Genomic DNA, 24,641 nt, shown 5'->3' on the forward strand with positions numbered 1-24,641 from the left:
CTGGTCATGATCTCACAGTTGGTGAGATGGAGCCCTATGTTGGGCTCTGTGCTGAGAGCGTGAAGCCTGCTTGGGATTCTCACTCCCTGTCTCTCTCTCTCTGCCCCTCCCCAGCTCTCTCTCTAAATAAACATTAAAAAGGGGGGGGGGGCACCTGGGTGGCTCAGTCAGTTAAGCCTCTGACTTCGGCTTGGGTCATGATCTTGCGGTTCATGGGTTCAAGCCCCGCATCAGGCTCTCTGCTGACAGCTCAGAGCCTGAAACCTGCTTCAGATTCTGTGTCTCCCCTCTCTCTCTGCTCCTCCCCTGCTCATGCTCTGTCTCTCTCTCAATGAGAGGAAGTCTCATTGAACATCCACTCATGATAAAAACTTTAGCCAACTAGTAGTAGAAGGAAACTTCCTCAACCTTAGCTAACACTCTACTTAATGGTGAAAACCTAAATGCTTCAAAGCCTGGTAAATGGGAAGAATGTCTAATGTCACCATTCTTTTTTAACATCCTTAGGGAAAATGAAAAGAAACAAAAGGCACAGAGACTGAAACAAAAGAAAAAAACCGACCCTAGTCACAGACTGCATGATCATCTACTTTTAAAAGTCCCAAAGAATTTACAAAATACATATAGGACAAGTAAATTTAGCAAGGTTATAGGATAAAAAGTCGTAACACAAAATCGATCTTTTTTTTTTTTTTTTTTTTTTTTTAAAGTAAGCTCTACGTTCAACATGGGGCTTGAACTCAAGACCTCAAGGGCAAGAGTCACAGGTTCCACCCACTGAGCCAGCCAGGAGCCCCCAAATCAATCCTATTTCTATATACAATTAGAAACTGAAAATTTTAAGGGTGCCTGGGTGACTCAGTAGGTTGAGCATCTGACTCTTGATTTTGGCTCAGGTCATGATCTCACAGTTTGTAGGTTCGAGCCCCGCATCAGGCTCTGTGCTGACGACTCAGAGCCTAGAGCCTGCTTCAGATTCGGTCTCCATCTCTCTCTGCCCCTTCTCTGCTCACGTGCTGTCTCTCTCAAAAATAAACATTAAAATATTTTTTTAATAAAAATAAAAAATAAAATAAAATCTAGATGAAAAGGCAAAGAAACTAGAATAGTTAAAAATTTTTTGAAAAAAAAAGAATGAAACTGAAGAATCACAATCACTCAATTTTAATACACATTTACTCTGAAGCTATAGTAATCAAAACTGTGTGGTAGTGGCAAAGGGATTTAGATCAATGCAACACAATAAAGAATACAAAAACAGACCCAGACAGATATAACCAAATGATTGCTGACAAAGGTACAAAATTAATTCAATGGAAAAAGAATGGTCTTTTTTTTTTTTTAATGTTTATTTATTTTTGAGAGAGACAGAGCACGAGCAGGGAAGGGGCAGGGAGACACAGAATCCGAAACAGGATCCAGACTCTGAGCTGTCAGCACAGAGCCCGACATGGGGCTCAAAGCCACAAACTTGTGAGATCATGATCTGAGCCAGAGTCGGATGCTCAACCGAGACACCCAGGCACTCCTGAAAACAAATGGTCTTTAGGGGGGCCTGGCTCACTCAATCGGTAGAGCACACAACTCTTCATCTTGGGGTTGTAAATTCATTAGTTGTAGAGATTACTTAAAAATAACGCCTTAAAAAAACAGAAACAAAAAGATAGTCTTCACAGTAAACACAAAATGGTGTTGAACAAGTGTATACTCACATGCAAAAAAAATTAACCTCAAATTAAATCTCACACTTCATACAAAATTCACTCAAAATGGATCATAGATCTGAATGTAAAATACTAAACTTCAAAAACTTCGAGAATACAAAAAAATCTTCAACCTGCGGTTGCTCCCAAACATACAGCTTCAAACTCAGGAAACTCAGGAAACAGGTAAGCCCTGGAGCTTCAACAGCCTCTGTTCCTTCCAGGGAATCCTGAGGGGCCTGGACAAATCAGAGGTATTGCTAATTGGTTATGTTGACACTATTGGCAAACAAATTGGGATAAACTCGACAAGAGAAGCCAATAACTCTACAGACAAGGGTTTGGAAAAGAGAAAGGGAGACATTTATTTCAGCAGCCATGGGAGATGGCAGGCTTGAGCCTTAACAATCTACCTCTACCAGCAAGATGGACACCTAGAGTTTTGAAGAGAGAGTTCAGAGGAGTAAGTTCAAGAGAGGCAAAGAGTGTGTGACTATGAGTAGGGGTCAGTATGTGTTTAGCCTATGATCATGGGCTAGAAGGGGATGGGTGAGGTGTGGTCTTCTAGGCATTCCACCGCTATCTGGGCTCTTCTGGTCTGGTGGTTGGAATGTTTAGGTCATTGCAAAATTCTTTGTCAAGGCCTCAAGAAAGTACAATAAGAAGTAACTGTTGGGGTCTAGAGTTGAGCAAGAGGGCTCGCTGACAGGGTTCAGCAGAGTTCTTTGGACAACAAAAGTACTATCCATTAAAAAAAAGACTGGTAAGTTGGACTTTAAATAAATTAAAACTTTTACTCTGTAAAAGATACAGTTAAAAGAAGAAAAGCTACAGATTGGGAGAAAATATTTACAAACCACATATATGACAAAAGACTTATATCCAGAATAGTTTAAGAACTCTCAGAGCTCAACAATAAAAAAACAAACAGCCCAATTAAAAAATAGGCAAAATATATAAACAAACACTTCCCCAAAGTTCAACATCATTAGCCATTAGGGAAACAGATATAAACCACAATGAGTTAGCCATCATGGAAATACAAATGAAAACCACCGGATACCACTTCACACTCACTAGGATGGTTATAATAAAGAAGACAATAACAAGTGTCAGCAAGGTTGTGAAGACACTGAACCCTCATTTACTCTTGATGGGAATGTAAAATGGTACAGCCACTTTGGAAAAAGAGTCTGGCAGTTAATCAAAAGACTAAACAGAGAGTTACAACATTATCCAGCAATTCAACTCTTCTGTATATCCCCAAAAGAATAAAAACATATGTATAACAAAAACTTATACACAAATGTTTCATAGGTCATTACTCATTAATAATCAAAAGCGGAAACCGCCCCAATGCCCATCAACTAATGGATAAATAAAATGTGGTATGTCCATACAATGGAATATTATTTATCAATAAACAGGAATAAAGTATTGATAGATGCCACAACTTGGATAAACCTTGAAAACATTATGCTAAGTAAAAGAAGCTAGTCACAAAAGATCATATGTGATTCCATTTGTATGAAATGTCCAGAGCTGGCAAATCTACAGACACGGAAAGTAGATTCTTGGTTGCCTAAGACTGGGGGAAAGGGAGAAACAGAAGTAAAAGCTAGTGGGCACAGAGTTTCTTTTGGGGGTCATAAAAATGTTCTACAATTGGCTATGAATGGTTGTACAATACTGTGAATATACTAACAACCATCAAATTTTACTTTATGTGAGTGAATTTTATGGAATATAAATTATATCTCAATGAAATTGTTATTTAAAAAACCACAAACTTGGGTAGCTTAGTTGGTTAAGTGTCCAACTTCAGCTCAGGTCATGATCTCACAGTTCGTGAGTTCAAGCTCAGGAGCAGACAGCACAGAGCCTGCTTAGGATCCTCTGTCACCCCCTCTCTCTGCCCCTCCCCTGCTCACTTTCTTTCTCAAAAATAAACATAAAAAAAAAAAAAGAGCCACAATGAAATATCATTATACATCTATTAAAATGGCTAAATTAAAAAATACTGACAATATTACTGTTAATGAGACACAGAGTGACAAAACTTTCATACATTGCTAGTGAAAAAGGAAAATGATACAACCACTGCGAAAAATGGTTTATTAGTATCTTATAAAATTAAACAAATACTACCAATGACCCAGGAATCTCCCTCCCGGGTAGCTACTCTAGAAAAATGAAATCATGTTCATACAACTCCTGTACACAAGTATTGACTATAGTGGCTCTACTTGTAAGTATTAAAAACCAAAAATAAGGACATTTGGTCCTTCAAGGGGTGAATGGATAAATTGTGTGGTACATCCACAAAATATGTACCACTTAGCCATAAAAAAGAATGAACTATAGATAAACACAACAACTTAGGTAATCTCAAAGGCATTATGTTGAGTGAAAGACACCAATCTTCACAAGATTGTATACTGCCTGGTTCCACTTATATTATACTCTCAAAACTACAAAACTATGGAGATGAAGAAAAGATAACTTACTGCCAGGGTCTAGAGTCAGGAGGGATAACATGAGGGAGTCTTTCAGGGTGATGAATTCTTTCAATATTCTGTACCGTGACTACTGTGGTGATTACACAAATCTATACATGTATTAAATTCTAAAAACTGTTCACCAAAAGGAAAAAGTGAATTTTTCTTTATAATTTTAAAAATAAAAATTTTTAAATTCCGACTTAAAGTCAACTTTTCTCTTTAATTCAATTTCAACTCACTAAGTTATCACCTCTGGTAATTTCATTTAGTTAACAGTATACAGCTCAAAGAAAGATATTGGCAAAATGGAATATATCCTAAGGAGAACCAAGAGGTAGTAAATAATTAAGAAATCTGGTAATAAATTAATAAAGGGTAAAAAAACAAAACAACACACAATATATGCTAAGTCTAGAGCATACACTTAAAGGGGAGAATGAGTAATGACAAATATCTTCAATTATCTGAAAGGCTGACATATGCATGGGGGTTAGAATTTTTTCTACACAGTATTAAAGGGAATATCACTTACCAACGAATCTAAAAGTAGAACGTTTTCTAGGGTTACCAGAAATTTACCATTTATTCCTCAAGTGTTAGATAATCAAGAAACAGGAAATTCTAGAGATTCCTGCATACACAAGAGGTCAGGCAGGAATATCCTAGAGTTTTCTCCCAACTCAAACACTGTATGAATCTAATGACTATTACTTCTAGCGTTAACCTAGCAAAGTAAAAGGTATTGAACATCTAAAAAGGTAACCCTTCCTGCCAAAATATCACCTTTCATTGCATAAAGGTAAATATTACAAGGTAAAAATTTGAGTTCCAAATTTTTAAAAAGACTAAATAAATACAAAATCTTAACAAAAGCCATATTGAGATCTATTTTATTTTCCCAAATCTCATTTATACTAAGGATATTAAAATTAAACTCAAATTATTAATGCCTAATTAAATCTAATTTCATTAGACTTAAAAGACAAAAGTTATAAATATAAATTTCATGCAAATTTCTGTAAGTATATTGAAGAAATCTCCTGAAAAAGAAGTGCTCTTTCCACACAAAAAGTGGTAGTCCTCAAAAGAGCCAAAACATCTGTATTCACTTTAAAGCTCATCAAGACAGACTGACATTTTTAGGAGAAGCATATGGCTTGCTGAACAGTCATCTAGAACAGGATCTTTTGTCTAGTAAACCCTATTCAAGGACCATTTACTTATGTATAGAGTGGCTGAATAAAGGAAAGAACATATTTTCAAGTCCTAGAAAACACAAAGAAATAAACTCTTCATCTAGCTTTGTTAAGGATACAGCAAAACATATTACAAAGCAGCCAGATTTTTACTCTGAGACTGTGCCCTCAACATCTGAAACAATTCTAAGAAATCACTGAAACAAAAGAACTCTAGAAAAGCATGCAACTTTCTTAGAGAACTATATCCAGCCAAAGACCACCTCCCTAAAAAAGGCATTTCCATTTTAAAGGATAAAACACTTTCTTCTTAAAACTTTGAAGGGCAGAGTTCAACAGCTGCGCTATATTAAACCTGAGCTCTTCCAAAAGGAAGAACAAGAGTCTCTAGAGAGCGAGTAACATGGCCTGCTTTCTCCAAAATTACCAAAATGCCTGCTCTCCCTCAAAGGAAAATTTCTCCAAGAAAAAGCTTCCATCCAGTGCATGGGTGAAAAGCATAAAGCTTAATTTAGATTAGGGAAATGTGCAAAGATGGAAGAATTTTTGTTTGTTTCTGGAAATCTCCACCCGACCCCCAAGGAAAAATGCATTTTGAAGTCTTTCATGATATAGCATGGAAACTATTTTAAAACACACAAACGGTAATTTTCAGACCTAGCTTCCCATCAGAATCACCAGAGTTAAGCCTCAAGTTAAACTTACTGAACTAATACATATTGGGGCCAAGGCATCTGAATTTTTTATGCACACAACAGGTGATTCTGATGTACAGCAAGGGTTTAAAAAACCACTAAACTGGAGCATGATCCCATAAAGGAAAAAAATTAAGTCAATGCAAAAAGGTCACATTTGAGCAAGTAACTAGTTCTAAAGAACCTAAGGTTGTATTCACCTATCAAAATAAGACAAAAGAAAGAAAATTTGAAACAGGAATTCTGAATTGCTCTCATGCCACTACCTAAAAGGCAAAAGAATTAGAATAGTTTGCTAAAATATAAAAATATTTAGATGAAAGTCACTGTCAAGAATCTGGCCACTCCAAAATTCAGGTACAATAAAGTTCCATCAGGGTCTTTGGACACTGCAAACTAAAAAAGAAAAGTTATAATAGGAGCTCATGTATTATATGTAATTATCTGTGAACCTTAAAAAAGCTTAAGGTTTTAATCGCAACAAAGTAAATTTCAGCCATCATCAGAGCTTCATTAAGCCTACTTTATTTTACTCAAATCCTAACAGGTTTACTTGGTTGGTATTCAAACTCATGATAAATGAAAAAGGGTAGTGAAACTACTAAAGAGAGGCAGACCAGTCAAGGAAGGACACAAAAACACTATTAAAAAGCAGACAAAGAACTCAGAAAGTATAGCAGACACTTGATGGTTTTTAAAGGCATCAGAATACAATAACTTTTTCCTAATGATCACTGGAGTAAGAAAAAAAGAAAAATATATTCCATTTACCTTGTTTAAAACATGTATTACTTGCATTTTGTTTAAGGGGGTAAGAAAGTATCATAATCAAGTCACATATACAAAGTTTCTCAGCAAAAATAATTACCAAACTTAGGGGGAAAAATCCTTATTACAAAAAAAAGAAAACAAATTCCTCATTTGGAGACAGTCACTGTACAAAAAGGAACAGTGAAAGTAAAGAGCATCAGATAGTTTCTCAAATAAAGACATCCTGCTAAAAGAAAAACAGAGAAGGCACTGAGGTTTTACTCTTAGCAGACATATACTTCTCATTACTAAAGTCAACATGTTCCTTGGCTGCTAAACCAGACTATTTCCTAGCAATGTAAATTTTAAAATGTTTCCTCATCTGAAAAATGAGAAAAATAACACCTAAGTTCATAGGGTCACTGTGAGAAATATGTAAGATAATGCAGGTAAAGTCACTGGCTAATACACAGTGGCTAATACACAATGAGAAATAAACGTCACCTATTATTAATTTGTGCTCAGAACAAATACTATAAAAATGATTCTCAACTTTAGACAACCAAGGGATATATTTTAGAAGCTTTTCCATGTGAAATAGTCTTGTTCTATATTCACCCATGCCCAGAAACTTCTTCAAACATGTCTAACAAAGGAACCAAGTTGCATCTTCTTTCTCCATTAAGCTCAATGTATCATTAATTTTTAAAAACTTCCTGTAAAGTAACTTCCAGAAGGCAAGTCTGATAATCACATTTAGTTACTATTATGCCAAGAAAGTTATCATGTTCCATGAACACCCTTTCCCAAATAAATTCATTTCTACCTCTTTATAAAATTTGAATACAAAAGAGTCAGGACACTTGTCAAAGAAATTTCTGAGTACAAAAAAAAATCTATTCATAAGTCAACTTCAATCCAGATGTTAAGAGTTTCAGGTCAATATTTTAATCTCAGACCACTGCAAGTAATTAGAAAAGAATATATGTAGTAGATATTTTATATTCACACTTATGTAGGTTAGTATTTGGCTTTCACTGATGAGGCTAGTAACAGAAATACCACCTATGGCTTCCTGCTTTTCCTCACAATCACACATCTCTAAATACGTATTTACTCACGTACGTGATCAACATTTACTATTATTTGTGAACCATTACACTAGGTGCCATCAAGTATACAAAAATAAATAAAAATTTTTTCCAGCCCTCCAAAAGCCTGTGACCTCACTGATACATTAGTCCATGTGCTCATTTGCATGCATGCGTGTGTGTGTAAAAAAGGTCAATATAGGTTATGTTGAGGCAACCAAAAATTCAAACATTTTTGTAACTCACAACAAAGATTTCTTTTTATTTTTTTAACGTTTATTTTTGACAGAGAGAGAGAGAGAGAGAGAGAGACAGAGCATGAGTGGGGGAGGGACAGAGAGAGAGGGAGACACAGAATCGGAAGCAGCCTCCAGGCTCCGAGCTATCAGCACAGAGCCCAACGCAGGGCTTGAACCCATGAACTGTGAGATCATGACCTGAGCTGAAGTTGGATGCTTAACTGACCGAGCCACCCAGGCGTCCCAAAGATTTATTTCTTAGTCACTTTATATTTTATATAACCTGTAAGAATCAGCTTCTAGCTTTGCTCCATGTGATCTTCAATCCAGGATCTAGACTAAAAGAAAAAAATCCCACCTAAAATGTCTATCCTATAGGCGAAGGGAAAAGGGACATGGCAAATCATGGGACAGCTCTTAAAGCTTCTGCTTGACATGGCATATTGTTGCCAGTAACATTTCATTGGCCAAAACAAATCACTTGACTAATGGAGCAGCAATGTATAATCTTGTCACAGAAAACGGAAGCAAATATTTTCAACAATACTACCATCTATCTATCACAATATATCTATATATATATCTATATATATAGATATATATATAGATATATATAGAGAGATATATAGAGATATATATAGATATATATAGATATATATATAGATATATATATAGATATATATATATAGATATATATATAGATATCTACCACAATATCTATCACCAAGATTAATGAAAAGAAAAATACTCAGGCTATTCAAACCAATAATAAAGTAGTGTTTACTTAGGTAAAGTTTACTATGTGCCAGACACTATTCTAATATTCATTAGTATTAAAATATTTAATTCTCCTAAGAACTCAACAAAGATCTCTACTACTGCTGAAACCTCATGAACCATTATGGGTATTTCTTAATGAGAAAAATAAGCAAAAGAATTAAACCTATTAAAGGGTATTTTAGAAATATTTCAAGCTCACTAAACTTGGCTTTGATATATTTCAAAGACAGCAAAAGTAGCTGCTTTTCAGAGAGGAATTTATCCATCTTATCTGAAGTAGAAGCCAATAACTGGCTTTAAATGTCCTAAATGTTTCTCAAATTTGGGCTCAGTTTCCCAGTAAGGTGTAATATACACAGAACCCTTGTCAACCTTAGGACTGTCAACTTCAGCACATCTTACTCACTGAAGGTTCCTGGCTTATCTAATGCTGAAAAAGGAAATAGTGTGACACAATAGAGCCAGAGATTGAAACACAAAATAAGGCTCACAAAAAAGATCCAGACATGGGGCACCTGGGTGTCTCAGGTGGTTAAGCATCCGACTCTTGATTTTGGCTCAGGCTCAGGGCATGATCTAATGGTTCATGAGTTTGAGCCCTGCGATGGGCTCTGTGCTGACAGTGTGGAGCCTGCTTAGGATTTTCTCTCTCTCCTTCTCTCTCTCTCTGCCCCTCCCCAGCTCGTGCTCTCATTCTCTAAATAAATAAATAAACTTAAAAAAAAAAAGTCTATACACTTAGTCCTCACCACAGTCATTAATTAACACCCTATGCAGACCCTAAGGAACTGTGTTTGAGGTAAACACAAGATTCAGTTCAAATTGAAAAGTGATGAAACAGGGCTAGGCAATACACAAATGGGTTAAAAAAACAAAACAGAACAAAAAACACTATCAAACATGGAGTCCAAAGTATTGCTATTTTGAAAGAGCACCATTTTATCTAGCTTTTAGATTAAAATCCTAAATAGTTAAACTCACCCTGGACAATTCTGTCAGAAAGTCAGGGAAAGTAAGAATAAATGTGGGCCATTTATCCGGTTTTTCCCCCTTCTCATTCAGTCCAGAGAAATGAGAAGCACATGGAAACTGAGACTCACTCTGGAACACGAGCTCAGGAACTAGATCAACGGAATCATCTACACTGTTTAAACAATTTTTCTCCTTGTGTGCATGTTGTTGGGTTTTTTTGGTTTACTCTGGTTTTGTACTAATACACTGTAATTTCATACAAGTTAATGTAACAGCTTCTTTCCTTCTACTCACACTTTCTTCAGTATTTGTTCACTACTCCCTCCTTACCAACTGCCTTACTGATTCTACCCTTCATTTTATTCAAGTGATCTGAAAGGTTACATTATTTGCAAATGTTTTCTAAGCATTACAATAAAATGAATTATAGATTTAGACTACCCTATTAATTGGTACTCTTTCCACACACAACCTTTTCAGATCCTCATTACCTTCAAAACATAATGGAAAGACAATGCTTAAAGGCTGAAAAGCCAGTAATAGGTAAGAGAGAAGGGCCATAAATTTCCCTCAAGGGGAGATGAACATCACTAGTTCTCTGGACAAAAAAATGTGTTACAGAAAGCAAATAAATGGGGGCACCTGGCTAGCTCAGTCAGTACAGCATGTGACTCCTGGTCTCAGGATTGTGAGTTCCAGCCCCACACTGGGTGTAGAGATTACTTAAAAAATAAAATTTTTAAAAGGCAAATGAATGTGTCATTTGACTTGTGGTTAAAATTTGTTTTCTTTGTCTTTTACGTTTTTTAAAGTGTGAAACAAAGATCACTTTACATAATTTAATATTTTATTTTCAAATCTCTAACACATTTGCAAACAGAAACTCTTCAAATTTGCGTAAGTAGCACTAGTTATCATCAGTTTCTAAAATCCAGTATCTTAACTTCAACTACCATAACTGCTGACAAAATGGCTGACTTAGATATAGAATTTAGTTAGATACACAGTCATGTCTTAATTAGCCATGCACCAGTGGCCCCTTCAACTCTGTTTTGAGTTCTAGGGCTACTGTGAATACATTATTACTTGGGAATGCAAAATTATTCTCCATAATGTCTAGGAGAACAAGAACTAACTTGGATCACCTCTCTTACAGCCCTAAGTCAACCAGTCGGGTATTTTATTTAGAGAAACACTTCCCATTCTTCAAGTCTTCATATGTACAATAGTTCACTACAATTTTTTTTTACCTTTCCCCAATCTTAGCATCGTTATTTTTCAACAATTCTATCTTATGTATGTATCCACTATTGCCTTCAAAGCTTTTCATAAGCCACTGACCCTACTCAGGACATTCTTCTCCCCCCGCCCCAACACACCAAAACCTTAATAAAATTTACCTCACAAATCCTTTCTAATTAACTCTAGTTCTAACGCTCGGGATTCCCTTTATATTAACACTAAATTAATTAGTATTTGACTAGACCCTCAATTTTTAACCACCCCCATCTGTCCCTGCAGTCTTCCCGTGTTATTCTAAGCACTCAGTGTAGTCTCCAGAGCATGCAAAAGGCATTCAATACATGCCCTGATTTATAATAGGCAGCGAAATAGCGATGAAACATAATGCTTTGCAGATAAACACACTACCGTGTTTACATGCTATTGTGTTAGTACCACAGTCAGGAAAATTCGCGTTAAGAGGGAAATCGAGGATTAATGCAGTCAGGAAAAAAAGCACCATCACAAAAACGCTCAAAGCAAAACAACAGCAACTATCTCTGAATTATTGTGAAGCTTTAATAAAATTCTTGATAGGAAGCCTCCGGCATTACCACCAGCCTTTTAGAAATTACCTTCCGATATTACTAGCAATGGTATGTTCACTAACATTGAATTCCAACCAAGCAGGCTGATGAATAAAACAATCTTTCTGTTCAGAAACCCACTAATACCACTTAAAGCCATGTAAGGGAAAGAGGGATTTAACCCCAACAAGGCCTGGAGTGATGGACAAACAGGTGAAAAACGGAGGGGGTGCGTAAAGTGGGGAGAAAGACCAGTGAGACTCCTCCCCTTCTCTGGGGGCTAGGGCTCGGCTCGCAGCCCTGGAGACAACCCCACCCCACAGACCCTCTCTCACAGCAATAGTCCCAAAGTTTCCAAGAAACCAGAGGTCCTCCTCCCCTCATCCCCGCATTCACACCCCCACTCGCCTGGCCAGTGCCCCTGAAAAGCAGCTAGTCCCAAATCCAACCGCCCTCTCCGGAGGAAAGGGTCAGCAGAGAACGCTTTCCCAGAGGCCTTCTCCGGAACCCAGCCAGCAGAAACCTCCCCAAAAGTGGAGAGACCCCAGAAGCTTGAAGAAGAAGCCTGACAATCCTGTTACCTGGTAGGAACCCTGGAAGCGGAAATGGCCGCTACAGCCACTGCCCTTTTCCCCCACAACATTTGCCTCAGCGCCACTGACATTGTGACCGCCGCCATCTTGCTGCAGGCAAACGCCAGAACGGATCACCGGAAGGGACAAACTTCCTTCGTTCTCAAGCTTCTGTGGCTACATCGTAATGAAGTGGGCTTTTGTTAATTTCATTATTGTTTGGCGTTTTGGTAAATGCTGGAGTTCAGAAAAGAGGTAATAGGTTTGATTGAAAGAGATAAGAAGGAAAATGAATGGAAGAAAATGCAGCAGTGCATTGTGTAAATATTACCTCCACAAATTGTAATCCTTGTTTGTTGCTAGGACTGGTTGTTTACTGGTTATTCAATGAAAAGAACCCTCCCCCCCCCCACACACACACATACACACACAGAAACGCAAAAAACATGGAAATTTTAAACACCTGCAACTCATAATTTTTTCAAAGGGCTGAGCATATTTAGGGCTGAGCCCACTGGAAGAGCCAGAGGGCTCTTTGGGTTCTTGAGAACCTAAAGTAGTACTTTTCCAAAGTGTTGCCAGATTCAGTATGCAAGCCCTCAGGAAAGGGCTGTATTTAGTTTGATGTTGTCTAGTTGTAACGATCATATTTTCCAGTTTGGACACATGGCCCGGAAAAGGATTATTTTTCTGACATGTAGGTTCATATGAAAAACTGATAGAACACAATATTTGACATCCCCTGCCTTCCCAGTAAATTCTGATTGTGAGATCATAATACGTACACACCAAGAATATTATTAATGCTTCATGTATATAAAACAAAAATTATCTTCTGAGACAAGTGTTGGAAACATCCTTGTATTGTAAGCTACTGACCTTAAAAACGATTAACTGAATTATTGAAAATAAAAGGTTAGTTTGTGGAGTTTTGTTTTTAAAGAGATTTTTTTTTTTTTAAGATTCCTGCTTTTAACATTAAGCCTTTGGAAACATAACATGTATTAAAAGAAGAGGATTAACAGGAAGATGGGGGATAACTTGGTTCTGCATTATGACGAATTAAAAGAAAATACATAAGGAAAGAAGGAAAAGAAAGAGATTCAACACTGTAGCGCCTTACACCTAGCTCTAAGGAGAGAAAGCCATGTTAAGGGAAAAGGGAAATGAACAGAAAGATGAAGGAAGGCAAAGGAGAAATGTCTCAGAGGGAATTTTCTTTTAAAGTTTTTATTTTGAAACAATTATAGATTTCACAAGAAGTTGCAAAAAATAGTACAGATTTTTCAGCCAGGTTCTCCCATGGATTGTATCTTCCATAACTCTAGTACATACTAAAGCCAAGAGACTGACATTGATGTAAAATGTTGGGATAGTCCTGTATCATTCTATCACATGTGTTAATTCATGACACCACTACCACAATCAAGATTCAGAATTATTTCAAAACCACAAAGATCTCCAGAGTGCTACCATTTTATAGTAACTCCCAAGTTACAACTCTTGGTCACCGTTCAGTTGGCCTTTGAACAATGCAGGGGCTCAGGGGACCTGCACAGTTGAAAGTCCACATACAATTTTTGACTCCTCAAAGCTCAACTACTAATAGCCTACTATTGATCAGAAGACTTACCAATGACATAAACAATTAACACATATTTTGTATAGTTTATACTGTATTGTTACAATAAAGTAAGCTGGAGAAAAAAATATTATTAAGAACTCCTTGTGAGTTTGAGCCCTATGTTAGCTATAGAATTTACTTAAAAAAATAGTTTGTTTTAAAAGGAAAAAATAAAATCATTAGGAAGAGAAAATTCATTTACAGTACTGTACTTACTGAAAAAAAGTTCATATATAAGTGGACCTGCGTAGTTCAAACCCATGTTGTTCAAAGTTCAACGGTACTGTTTCCGTTCTTATAATTTGACATTTCAAGTATGTTACATAAATTGACTCATGTAGTCTATGACTTTTTGAGATTGGCTTCTTACACTCAGCATAATGCCCTTGAGAACCATTCAAATTAATGCATATATGAACAGTCCATTTCTTTTTATTGCTGAGTAACATTCCTGGTGTATTAGGACCCTCCAGAAAAGCAAATACAGTAAGATAAATGTATGAGCATACCTATCTGTTTAACCATTCACCTATTGTAAAAATTTTTGTTGTTTTCTGTTTTGGGCTATTAAAAATAAAACTGCAGGGTACCTGGGTGGCTCAATCAGTTAAACATCAGACTCTTGGGGTCTGCTCAGGTCAGGATCTCATGGTTGTGAGATCAAGCCCCACACTGGGCTCCACGCTGAGCATGGAGTCTGCTTAGGATTCTCTCTCTCCCTCTCTTTATGCCCCTCCCCTGCTCATGCACATATGCCTGTGCAGGAGCACACTTGCTCTCTCCCTCAGAACAATATACATTTTAAAAATAAATAAAACTACTATGAATACTCATTTTTTGGTGTAGGCATAAATTTTCACCTCTCTGGGATAAGTGTTCAAAAGCACGATGCTGGGTCATGTGATACATGTATATTTTTTTTTTAGGAAACTGCTTAATGATTTTTCAAAGCACTTATACCATTTTACATTCCTACTAGCCATATATGAGAACCAGTTTCCCTTTATCCTCACCAGCATTTGCTATTTCACTATTTCTTATTTTATCTCGGCTAACATTAGTAGTAGGTATGTCATGATATCTCATCATGGCCTTACTTTACACTCCCCCAATGGCTAATAATATCAAATATCTTTTCATGTGCTTATTTGCCATCTATATATTCTATTCAGTTAAATGCCTCATGTCTTTTGCTCATTTTCTAATTGCATTATTTGTTTTTGCCTGTTATATTTTAAGAGGTCTTTATATATTCCAAATATGAGTCTTTTATCAGATATGTGGTCTGCAAATATTTTCTCCTGTCTGTAGCTTGTCTTTTCATCCTCTTAACAGGGTCTGTTGCTCAGTAAATATATTAAATTTTGGTGAAGTCCAGATTAGTCATTTTTTAATTCATGAATTTTGCTTTTGGTGTCATGTCCTCGTACTATTCACCAAGTCTATGTCCTAAACATTTTCTCCTATATTTTCTTCTAAAGGTTTTTTTAGTTTTACCGTTTATGGTTAAGTCTATGGCCTTTTTTTTGAGTTGCATATTTAGTCAATAAGGTGTGAGGCTTAGGTCAAGTTTCAATTTTTTTACCTGTGGGTATCCAATTGCTCCAGCACTCTACATTAAAAAGACTATCTTTCTTCCATTGAACTGTTTTTGTACCTTTATCAAAAAATCAATTTGGCCATACTGTATCTGGATTCTCTATTTCAAAGGGAATTTTAAGCCCTCGGGTGGTTTTGATGTTGGGTTAAATTTTAATAAACATGTTTTCATTTTTAAGAAGTAACTTATGATCTGTCCCAATGTTCATCAGAGCAACTTACTGTAGCCCTGCTCCTAGTCCCATTGACCAAAACTCAACTTCTCCACCTACCAGCTCTTCTAGTCTCTTCCTTCTGTGAATTTGGAATCTCAAGGGAAGACTTCACTGGTCTGTTTTCCTTTCTACACAGCCTTTGATCCAAAATCAGCATTGCCAACAATACATTCCTGTAGAACCTCTGATTCCTTGATCTTCTGTTGGATTCCCTCCACTGCCCATACCTGAAGTCCTTGCTAACCTCGCGTATGATATATAGGCCTAAGAACTGAACAGAATTAACATGCCATGTGCACTTATTTATTTATTTACTTACTTACTTACAATTTCACCTAAACTATAGAGTCTACCACTAAGCTTAATAAAATGTCTAGGTCTAAAAAAAAAAATGTCTAGGTCTAAATATTTCAATAGAAATATTTTTGTTTGCATTTCATGCATGGTAACCAAAATCCTCCTGAGCAGCTCATCATTATTAAACAAAATAGCAATCTCAGACACTTATTCTACTGCTAATTAGTACTCACCATGTAACCTTATCTGACTCCTCAGTAGTTTGGCATAGCTTTTAATTCACTGAGTATCTTTAACCTCATTTCCCAAGTGGTATTCTAAGGAACACTAATTGTGAGAGACTTTAACTGGTGCTCCTAAAAATTGATTCCATACTACTAATATTCCAGACTTGGGGTAATTTTTTTCCTTCCAGCTCTATTGAGATTTACCTGGCATAATATTTGGTAAGTTCAAAGTGTAAAACATGATGGCTTGATATATGCATATATTGCAAATGGTTATCACAGTAAGGTTAGTTAATACATCCACCACGTCGCATAGTTACCTTTGTGTGTATGGAGAGAATTTTTGAGGTCTACTCTCAGCAAATTTCAAGGATATAATGCAGCAATATTTTAACCATAGTCACCATGCTGTACATTAAATTCCTGGAACTTATCTATAGTATAACTGGAAGTTTATGCTTTGATTACTTTTACCCATCCCTCCCCCATCATTTCCCCACCTCTAACACCCCCGCCTCACCTTGGAAATCACCTATCTTCTCTATTTCTAAGAGTTCAGTTTTTCAGATTCCACATGTAAGTTAAAATACACCGTTTGTCTTTCTCTGTCTGACATTTAATTTAGCATAATGTCCTTCAGTTTCATCCATTTTGTCACAAATGGCAGGATATCCAACTTTTTAGTGTCTGGATAATATTCCATTGTGTGTGGGGGGGGGGTGTGTGGGTGTGTGTGTATTCTTTATTCATTTGTCACTGGACACTTTGGTTATTTCCATGTGTTGGCTGTTGGAAATAATCCTTCAATGAAGTTGAGGGTGCAGATATCTCTCAAAGATACTGATTTCATTTACCTCAGATATATGCCCAGAAATGGAATTGCTGAATCATATGGTAAGCTTGGAGTAAGTCTTTTTTTTTTAAGTCACAATCCCATTTATTTATTTATTTGTTTGTTTGTTTGTTTTAAAGCAAGCTCTATACCCAACATGGGACTTGAACTCACAACCCTGAGATCAAGAGTCACGTGTTCCACTGACTGAGCCAGCCCTATGCTCCATCTTGGAGTGTTTCTTAATTCTTCTTTCTTTTACCTTCCACTTCCAATCTTTAACATGTGTACAGGGATGCCTGGCTGGCTTGGTTGGAAGAGCATGTGACCCTTTAAAAAACATTTTGTTTAATGTTTATTTATTTTTGAGAGAGAGACAGAGACAGAGCATGAGCAAGGGAGGGGCAGAGAGAGGATGCACAGAGTCTGAAGTAGGCTCCAGGCTCCGAGCTGTCAGCACAGAGCCCGATGCAGGACTCAACTCATGAGAAGAGCATGTGACTCTTGATCTCAGTATCATGAGTTCAAGCCCCATGATGGGCATAGAGATTATTTTTTAAAAAATAAACAAACTGGGGAGCCTGGGTGGCTCAGTCAGTTAAGCATCCAACTCTTGCTCTCAGCTCAGGTCATCATCTCATGGTTTGTGACGTCGAGCCCCACGGCAGGCTCGGTGCTGGTGGAGTGGAGCCTGCTTGGGTTCTGTCTCTCCTTCTCTCTGCCCCTCACCTGCTTGTGCTCTCTCTCTCTCTAAATAAATAAATAAGCTTTTAAACAAACAAACAAACAAACTTGGGGCACCTGGGTGGCTCAGTCAGTTAAGCATCCAACTCTTTTTTTTTTTTTCTGAAGAGAATTTTATTATAAGAAGTCAACATCCAACTCTTGATTTCACCATTCATGGGTTTGAGCCCTGTGTTGGGCTTTGTGCTGGCAGTGGGGAGCCTGCTTGGGATTCTCTGTCTCCCTCTCCCTCTGTCCCTCCCTGATTAGCTCTCTCTCAAAAATAAATAAATATTTAAATAAAGAAGCTTTTTTAAAAGTTATGTTCAGATATTTATTTATTTAGAGAGAGAGAGACAGAGTGCGAGCAGGGGAGGGACAGAGAGAGAGGGAGACACAGAATCTGAAGCAGGTTCTGGGCTCTGAGCTGTCAACCCAGCTCCAACCCATAAGCCATGACATCATGACCTGAGCTGAAGTCGGATGCTTAACTGACTGAGCCACCCAGGCATCCCAATAAATAAGCTTTTTAAAAAAGTGTTCAGAATGTGACCATTTTCCCTACCTCTCCTATTGCCACTCTGATCCAAGGCACCATCACCTGTGGCATGGATTCTTGAAATAGGCTTCTAATAGCTTCCAGGTAGCGATCAAAGCAATTGAAACAAAAGTCAGGCCACGCCTTTCTTCAAAACCGTAGAGGGACTTTCTGTGTCATTCGTAGTAAAAGCCCAAGATCTTATTATTATAGCATATAAAGCCCTGTCCATCCCTTTACTCACTGCGTTCTAGACGCACTGGCATCTTTGGTATCCCTGCAGCATGCCAGGCACACTTCTATCTCAAGGCCTTTGTGCTTGCTTTCCCGTGTCTGGAATACTCCTCTGTCTCCATCTCTGTCTCTTTCCCATGTGTATATCTGTCCATCTGTCTGTCTGTCTGTCTCTCTCACCTGCTTCAGGTCTTTGCTCACATGTTACTTTCTCAGTCAGGTCCTTCCTGACTACTTTATCTAAAATTTTGACACTAGCCCCTATATCTTCCTTGCTTTATTTTTCCTCCTTAGCATTTTTTTGTAAGTTTAGTATTTTATGAACTTCCTTTGGTAAATATGAATTATAAGGTGGAAAAATCCCCCAGTAAATAAGGACAATCTCCCTCCAGCTATGAACATAAACTTTATTTCCACAGTAATGTGTCCAGGAACAATTGTTCTAATTATGCAATAAATATGGATCAAATGAAATAATTTGTACTTAACTTACAAAATTAGTAAACTGTGCAATTTTTAAAAAATGTTTATTTTTGGGGCGCCTAGGTGGCTCAGTCGGTTAAGCGGCCGACTTCAGCTCAGGTCATGATCTCACGGTCTGTGAGTTCGAGCCCCGCGTCAGGCTCTGTGCTGACAGCTCAGAGCCTGGAGCCTGTTTCAGATTCTGTGTCTCCCTCTCTCTCTGCCCCTCCCCTGTTCATGCTCTGTCTCTCTCTGTCTCAAAAATAAATAAATGTTAAAAAAAATTTTTAAATAAATAAAAAATAAAAAATAAAATAAAAAATGTTTATTTTTGAGAGAGAGATAGAGTCAGAGTGCAAACAGAGAAGGGGCAGAGAGAGATGGAGACACAGAATCTGAAGCAGGCTCCAGGCTCTGAGCTGCCATCACAAAGCCTGACATGGGGCTTGGACCCACGAACCATGAGATCATGACCTGAGCTGAAGTTGGACGCTTAACCAACTGAGTCACCCAGGAGCCCCAGTAACCTGTATAATTTTTTATCTTATTTTCACCTGGAGATCTGCACTGGTCCCTACTGGGTTCCCATAATCATTCTGGCTTCCAATTTGTACTCCACTTTGGAAATGAACACATGATCATGTCACCTATATGAATCCCTTCCAATGGCTTACCATTTCCCTCAGAATAAAATCCCTTATCCTGATCTGACAGGCTCTACATGGTTTGTCCTCCACCTTCACCACTGTCTTTCTGTCCTGCCCCAGAGCCTTTTGCAGATTGTTGCCAACTGGAGTGTTCTTCCTTGCCTTTTCTCTAGTCATCCTCTTTGTTCAGATCATAGCTAGAGAGTCACTCCCTGTGGTAGAAACTGTAGTTATCTTATTGACATATCCCACCTTTCCCTTCCTTGCTGGCAGAGCCTGACTCGTCCTACAAAGACTAAAATAATATAGGATAGTTGCTTTCCCATGCTCTTTCAAGCAACATATGGACATGCCCAAGGCCAAGGGGATCTGAAATTCCTTGTGGGAAAAAAAGTTTCTGAAAAAAGGAGACACACAAAGAGAAATACCTCTTTTCCTGCCTTTGGATGCAATTGTATGAGGACATAATGCCTAGGGAACAAGCATAAAAATCTACCCACCAAGAAAGAATGGAATAGCAGAGAGAGGGAAAGAGGAAAGAGCCTAGGGTTTTAATGGCATTATGGAGCTTCTGAATCACCCCTAATCAAAATACCTCCTACTTCTTGTTGCATGAAATAAGTGTTTTAACTGTTTAAACGTTCATCTGTTAGATATCTTGCAGCTGAAAACATCTTTATTGATCCTCTTACACAAGGAATGCTTCTCTGACTTCCCTGACCACTCCAACTCCTCTTCTTGTAAACCCACCTAGCACCATATCTTTCTCCTTCAGAGTACCTCCCATGTTTCTGTCTTTTTTGTTTTCTTTTTAAGTTTTTATTTGTTTATTTATTTATTTTGAGAGAGAGAGAGAGCAGGAGGGGCAGAGAGAGAGAGGGGGAGAGAGGGAGAGAGAGAGAATGCCCAATGTGGGGCTCAAACTCACAAACTGTGAGATCATGACCTGAGCTGAAACCAAGAGTCAGTCGCTCAACTGACTAAGCCACCCAGGCAACCCCTCCCATGCTACAGTATTAATGCAGTGTAATGATCTCTTTCTCCAGAATGTAAAGCAAGTTCTATGTGGACAAGGATCATACCTGTTTTTCCTGATAATTTTCCCGGCACCTAGCCAAGGCCCTGACACATAATAGGCACCAAAGAATGCATAGAATGAATGAATTAGTGAATGAATGAATGAATAAATGAATGAAGCTAACTGGAACTGTAAAAATGTGGGAAATGGGGGCGTACATTTTCTCTTTGTTATTTTTGCTTAGACAAAGGTTGTACAAATTATTTTTAATGTGATTGTTCTCTCACACATCTTATTGGTTTCTAATATTTCATCTTTGATCAAATGCCATTTCCTGAAGATGGTGGTAGGATGTTGGGGGTTGAGGCCCATGTTGTTGGCAAGAGGCCTGAAACCATAAATCTACCTTTTACTAGGCTTGCGTTAAAAAAAGAGTTTAATAACCCCTTTCATTTCCTTATTTCTCACATTTCAAATACAGGGTAGAGGCCTGAAATGAAACACAAATAATTTGCTATGTGCATATATTGTTTTTTTTCAATTGCACCCAATCTATAGATTCTACCACTAGGATTAACAGATGTCTAGGTCTAAATACCATTTTATTATTTCATATAGAAGTATTAAAATGTGAACTGATTTTACTTTTTGCTTGAATTTCAAGCATGGTGGCCAAAAGAAACATTTAGTTTAGACTTTCTGATGGCATGTGAAATTTACAGTGGATCTGAAGTTGTCTGGTTTTAATTTTTTCCCCTTGCACATGGGTCTTCAATAAAGCATCCAGAAGAAAATAAATTAAAACCAGACATTTCTATCAGAGGTTTCACATGCAATCGCTACAGACATGAAAAAAATTCCACCATCACTTATTGGCTACAAACTAATATTTTAAATCACATCTTATTTTTCACTGCTAATTTAATTGAAAACCTTGAATTAATACCTTATCTTCTTAGAAAATTATCATGACATCTGGCAGGACTGCTGAGGCTTTGGCAACAAACGAAATAATTTCTACCTAGAGTGAAGAACTGCCACTTGAAATTATTTTTGAAAAACAAAGGGTACAGACAATCAAAATTCCTAAGAACTCATTTTCCCACATACATATGATCACATGCCCCATCACAGTCTGGAGTTCCAATCCTAAATTTTCAACTGTTTATAGGTCATTCTCAAACTTAACATGTAAAGAAAACCAAACTAATTGTATTCCTTCCTTTTCTCTTACCCAAAGCATATCTATTCTTCCCATGCAGTATTGTCTATCTTGGCAAAATACCACCATCTTTCTTCCAATATGTGATGTTATCAACTGTAAAATACATCATTATTTTCTATAAACTGCAGAAAAATGGAGCCATTAAACCATGACACATTACCAACTGTATTATATATACTGATTTCAGAGAGGCAAAATGTAGGAAAATGCACATTTTAGAAGCAAAGAAATACAACAATTGCCTAATCTAATCTATTTTCTCCCCTTTGTTCTTAATACTAGAAACCCATTATTTACTGGTCTCTAGAAAAAAAGACCTTATTTTTCAGCCTTTGCATTGCTAAAATAGCCATGTAACAAGTTCTGGCGAATTAAACGTAAGAAAAAAGGATCATGTGACAACTTCTGGGAAATTTCCTTTAAACATAGAGAGCAGTTGTACTTCCTTTCCTCCCCCTTCTCTTTACTTACTTCTATCATCTTGCTACCTCAGTACACATGTGAAGACTCAGATCATAAAGTCAAGATCTCTATGATGAGCAAATAATGAGGTAGAAGGAGACTGGATACTCCAACCATCCTTTGATTCCATAAGACCTGCCGATCCACTGATTCCGCCACCATTTCTCTGGTCTTCACTTCCTTGATGAAGGCTCTCCCCACCTTATTCAGATTAAATTCCCTGGCCAATTATCATGTTCATTTTCTTGCTTACACTCACAACTCCCTTGCCCCTCTCTCAGTATTTTTGTACTCAGCAAAACTGCCATCTAAGTCAAGCCCAACTCTTTCTATCCTGCACCCACACCCATGCAGCTGAACATGACTGGGGAAAAGCACAAAACCATACTGATTTCTCTCTCTTGACCACAAACCTCCAATTGACCCTTAATACTATTTGACAATCATATTATACTTTCCTATATTCTAGATTCATACATTCCTAATCTTGTTCATTCTCCCATTTTAGTAAATGACTCTTTCATACCTTCTCTCTCCTCAAACTTCTATTACCTCTTCTCCTATTCTTTTTTTAAGACTTTTTCTTTTTCTTTTTATTTGAGAGAGAGAGAGAGAGAGAGAGAGAGAGAGAAAATCTCAAGCACACTCTATGCTCAGCTCAGAGCCTGAGGCAGGGCTGGATGCCACAACCCTGGGATCATGACCTGAGACGAAATCAAGAGTCGGATGCCCTACCAACTGAGCCACCCAGCAGCCCCTATTCTTTTCAGCTTAATTTATTACACAGCCCCAAGATCAAGAGTCCCATGCTCTACCAAGTAAGTCCATCAGGCACCCCTATCCTCACTTCTTCCTGATGACTTTCTTACTTCACTGAGAAAATTGAATTAATCAGAAGAAGACTTCTTTGGACACCCACCACCATATCACTTACGAGCAGCGACACTTATATATTACTCTGCCTTCCCCCAGTTACCACAGATGAACTATTTGTGCCCTTACATAAAGCAAATCTCTCCACTAGTGTACCAAGTCCCATCCCATCTGGAACCATCTGCTTGAGAACATTGTTCCAGTAATTCCGCTCCTTCTTTTCTATACCATAAATATTTCACCATTTCATGAAACATTCTTCTCAGTTTATAAGCATGCTGTCCTTTCTCCCATTTCATTTTATTCTTTTTAAAAGTTTATTATTATTATTATTATTATTATTATTATTATTAGTAATCTCTATACCCAATGTGGGCTCTTCTGACTGAGTCAGCCTTTCTCCCATTTAAAAAAATAAAACTTACCTTGACTCAATTTATCACACCAACAACTGCCCCGTTTCTTTACAGCAATAATCCTCTGAAGAGTTGTGTATATACACTGTCTCCAATTTTCCCATTTTTTGTTCAACTCACATGGGCATTCTTTCTCTCCAACCTCTTCACTGAAACTGCTCTTTCAAGGTCACCAATGTTCATGTTGCTAAAGCCAGTGATCATTTCTCAGACTTCATGTTATTTGACCTATTATTTGGCACAATTGATTACTCAGTGCTTAATACACCCCGTTCACTTGGTTTTCTGGAACACCTTACTGTCCTGGTTTTCCTCTTCTTCATTTCTATGCCCCTTCTCAAACTCCAGTGCTGGTTCCTCCTTCTTTCCCAAACTTGTTAATGTTGGAGTGCCCCAAGACTCAACCTTCAGACTTCTTTTTATCTCCCTTAACAACTTCATTCAGTCTCATGGCTTTTAAGTTTATTTATTTACTTTGAGAGAGAAAGAGTGTGCACAAGCAGGGGAGGGGCAGAGAGAAAGGAAGAGAGAGAGAGAATGCCAAGCAGGCTCCCACTCCACCCTGAGCCTGATATGGGGCTTGATTTCACAACAGCAAGATCATGACCTGAGCTGAAATCAAGAGTCATATGCTTAACCTCAGTCTCATGGCTTTAAAATATCATCTATCTACCAACAGCAATCAAACCTTTATCTCTAGCTGAGTGTTTTCTCATGAATTGAAGACTTGTATTTCCACTTATTTACTTAATTTCCTCACTTGAATATTTAATAGATATCACAAATTTATCATGTCCAAAACCGAATTTCTGATCTCCCCAAAATCTGTTCAACCTATAGACTTCTCCATCTTAACTTTGTCATTTCAGTTGTTCAAGCTAACAAAACTTTAGATTCCCCCTTCTCTCAGGAATGCTAGTTCTGAAACATGTTAGGATGTTT

At 37.5% G+C, this 24,641-nt stretch overlaps 1 protein-coding gene across 2 annotated transcripts in view; it reads right to left on the bottom strand.

Annotated features, from left to right (window-relative positions):
* The window catches only part of NDUFS4 (NADH:ubiquinone oxidoreductase subunit S4), a 110,230-nt gene extending 97,762 nt beyond the window's left edge, over nucleotides 1-12,468 (bottom strand). Inside the window, exon 1 of one of the 2 annotated variants that reach the window (XM_027076520.2) lies at nucleotides 12,317-12,468. In XM_027076520.2, coding sequence (XP_026932321.1) covers nucleotides 12,317-12,414 — 98 coding nt within the window. In that variant the 5' untranslated portion in view covers nucleotides 12,415-12,468. Of the gene's footprint in view, nucleotides 1-1,837; nucleotides 1,943-12,316 lie in introns of those variants that run through there. The other variant, XM_027076521.2, reaches the window with a different exon arrangement.
* Between the last annotated feature and the right edge of the window lie 12,173 nt (nucleotides 12,469-24,641).

This window comes from Acinonyx jubatus, chromosome A1, assembly GCF_027475565.1.
Source record: "Acinonyx jubatus isolate Ajub_Pintada_27869175 chromosome A1, VMU_Ajub_asm_v1.0, whole genome shotgun sequence".
Classification (NCBI taxonomy): Eukaryota; Metazoa; Chordata; class Mammalia; order Carnivora; family Felidae; genus Acinonyx; species Acinonyx jubatus.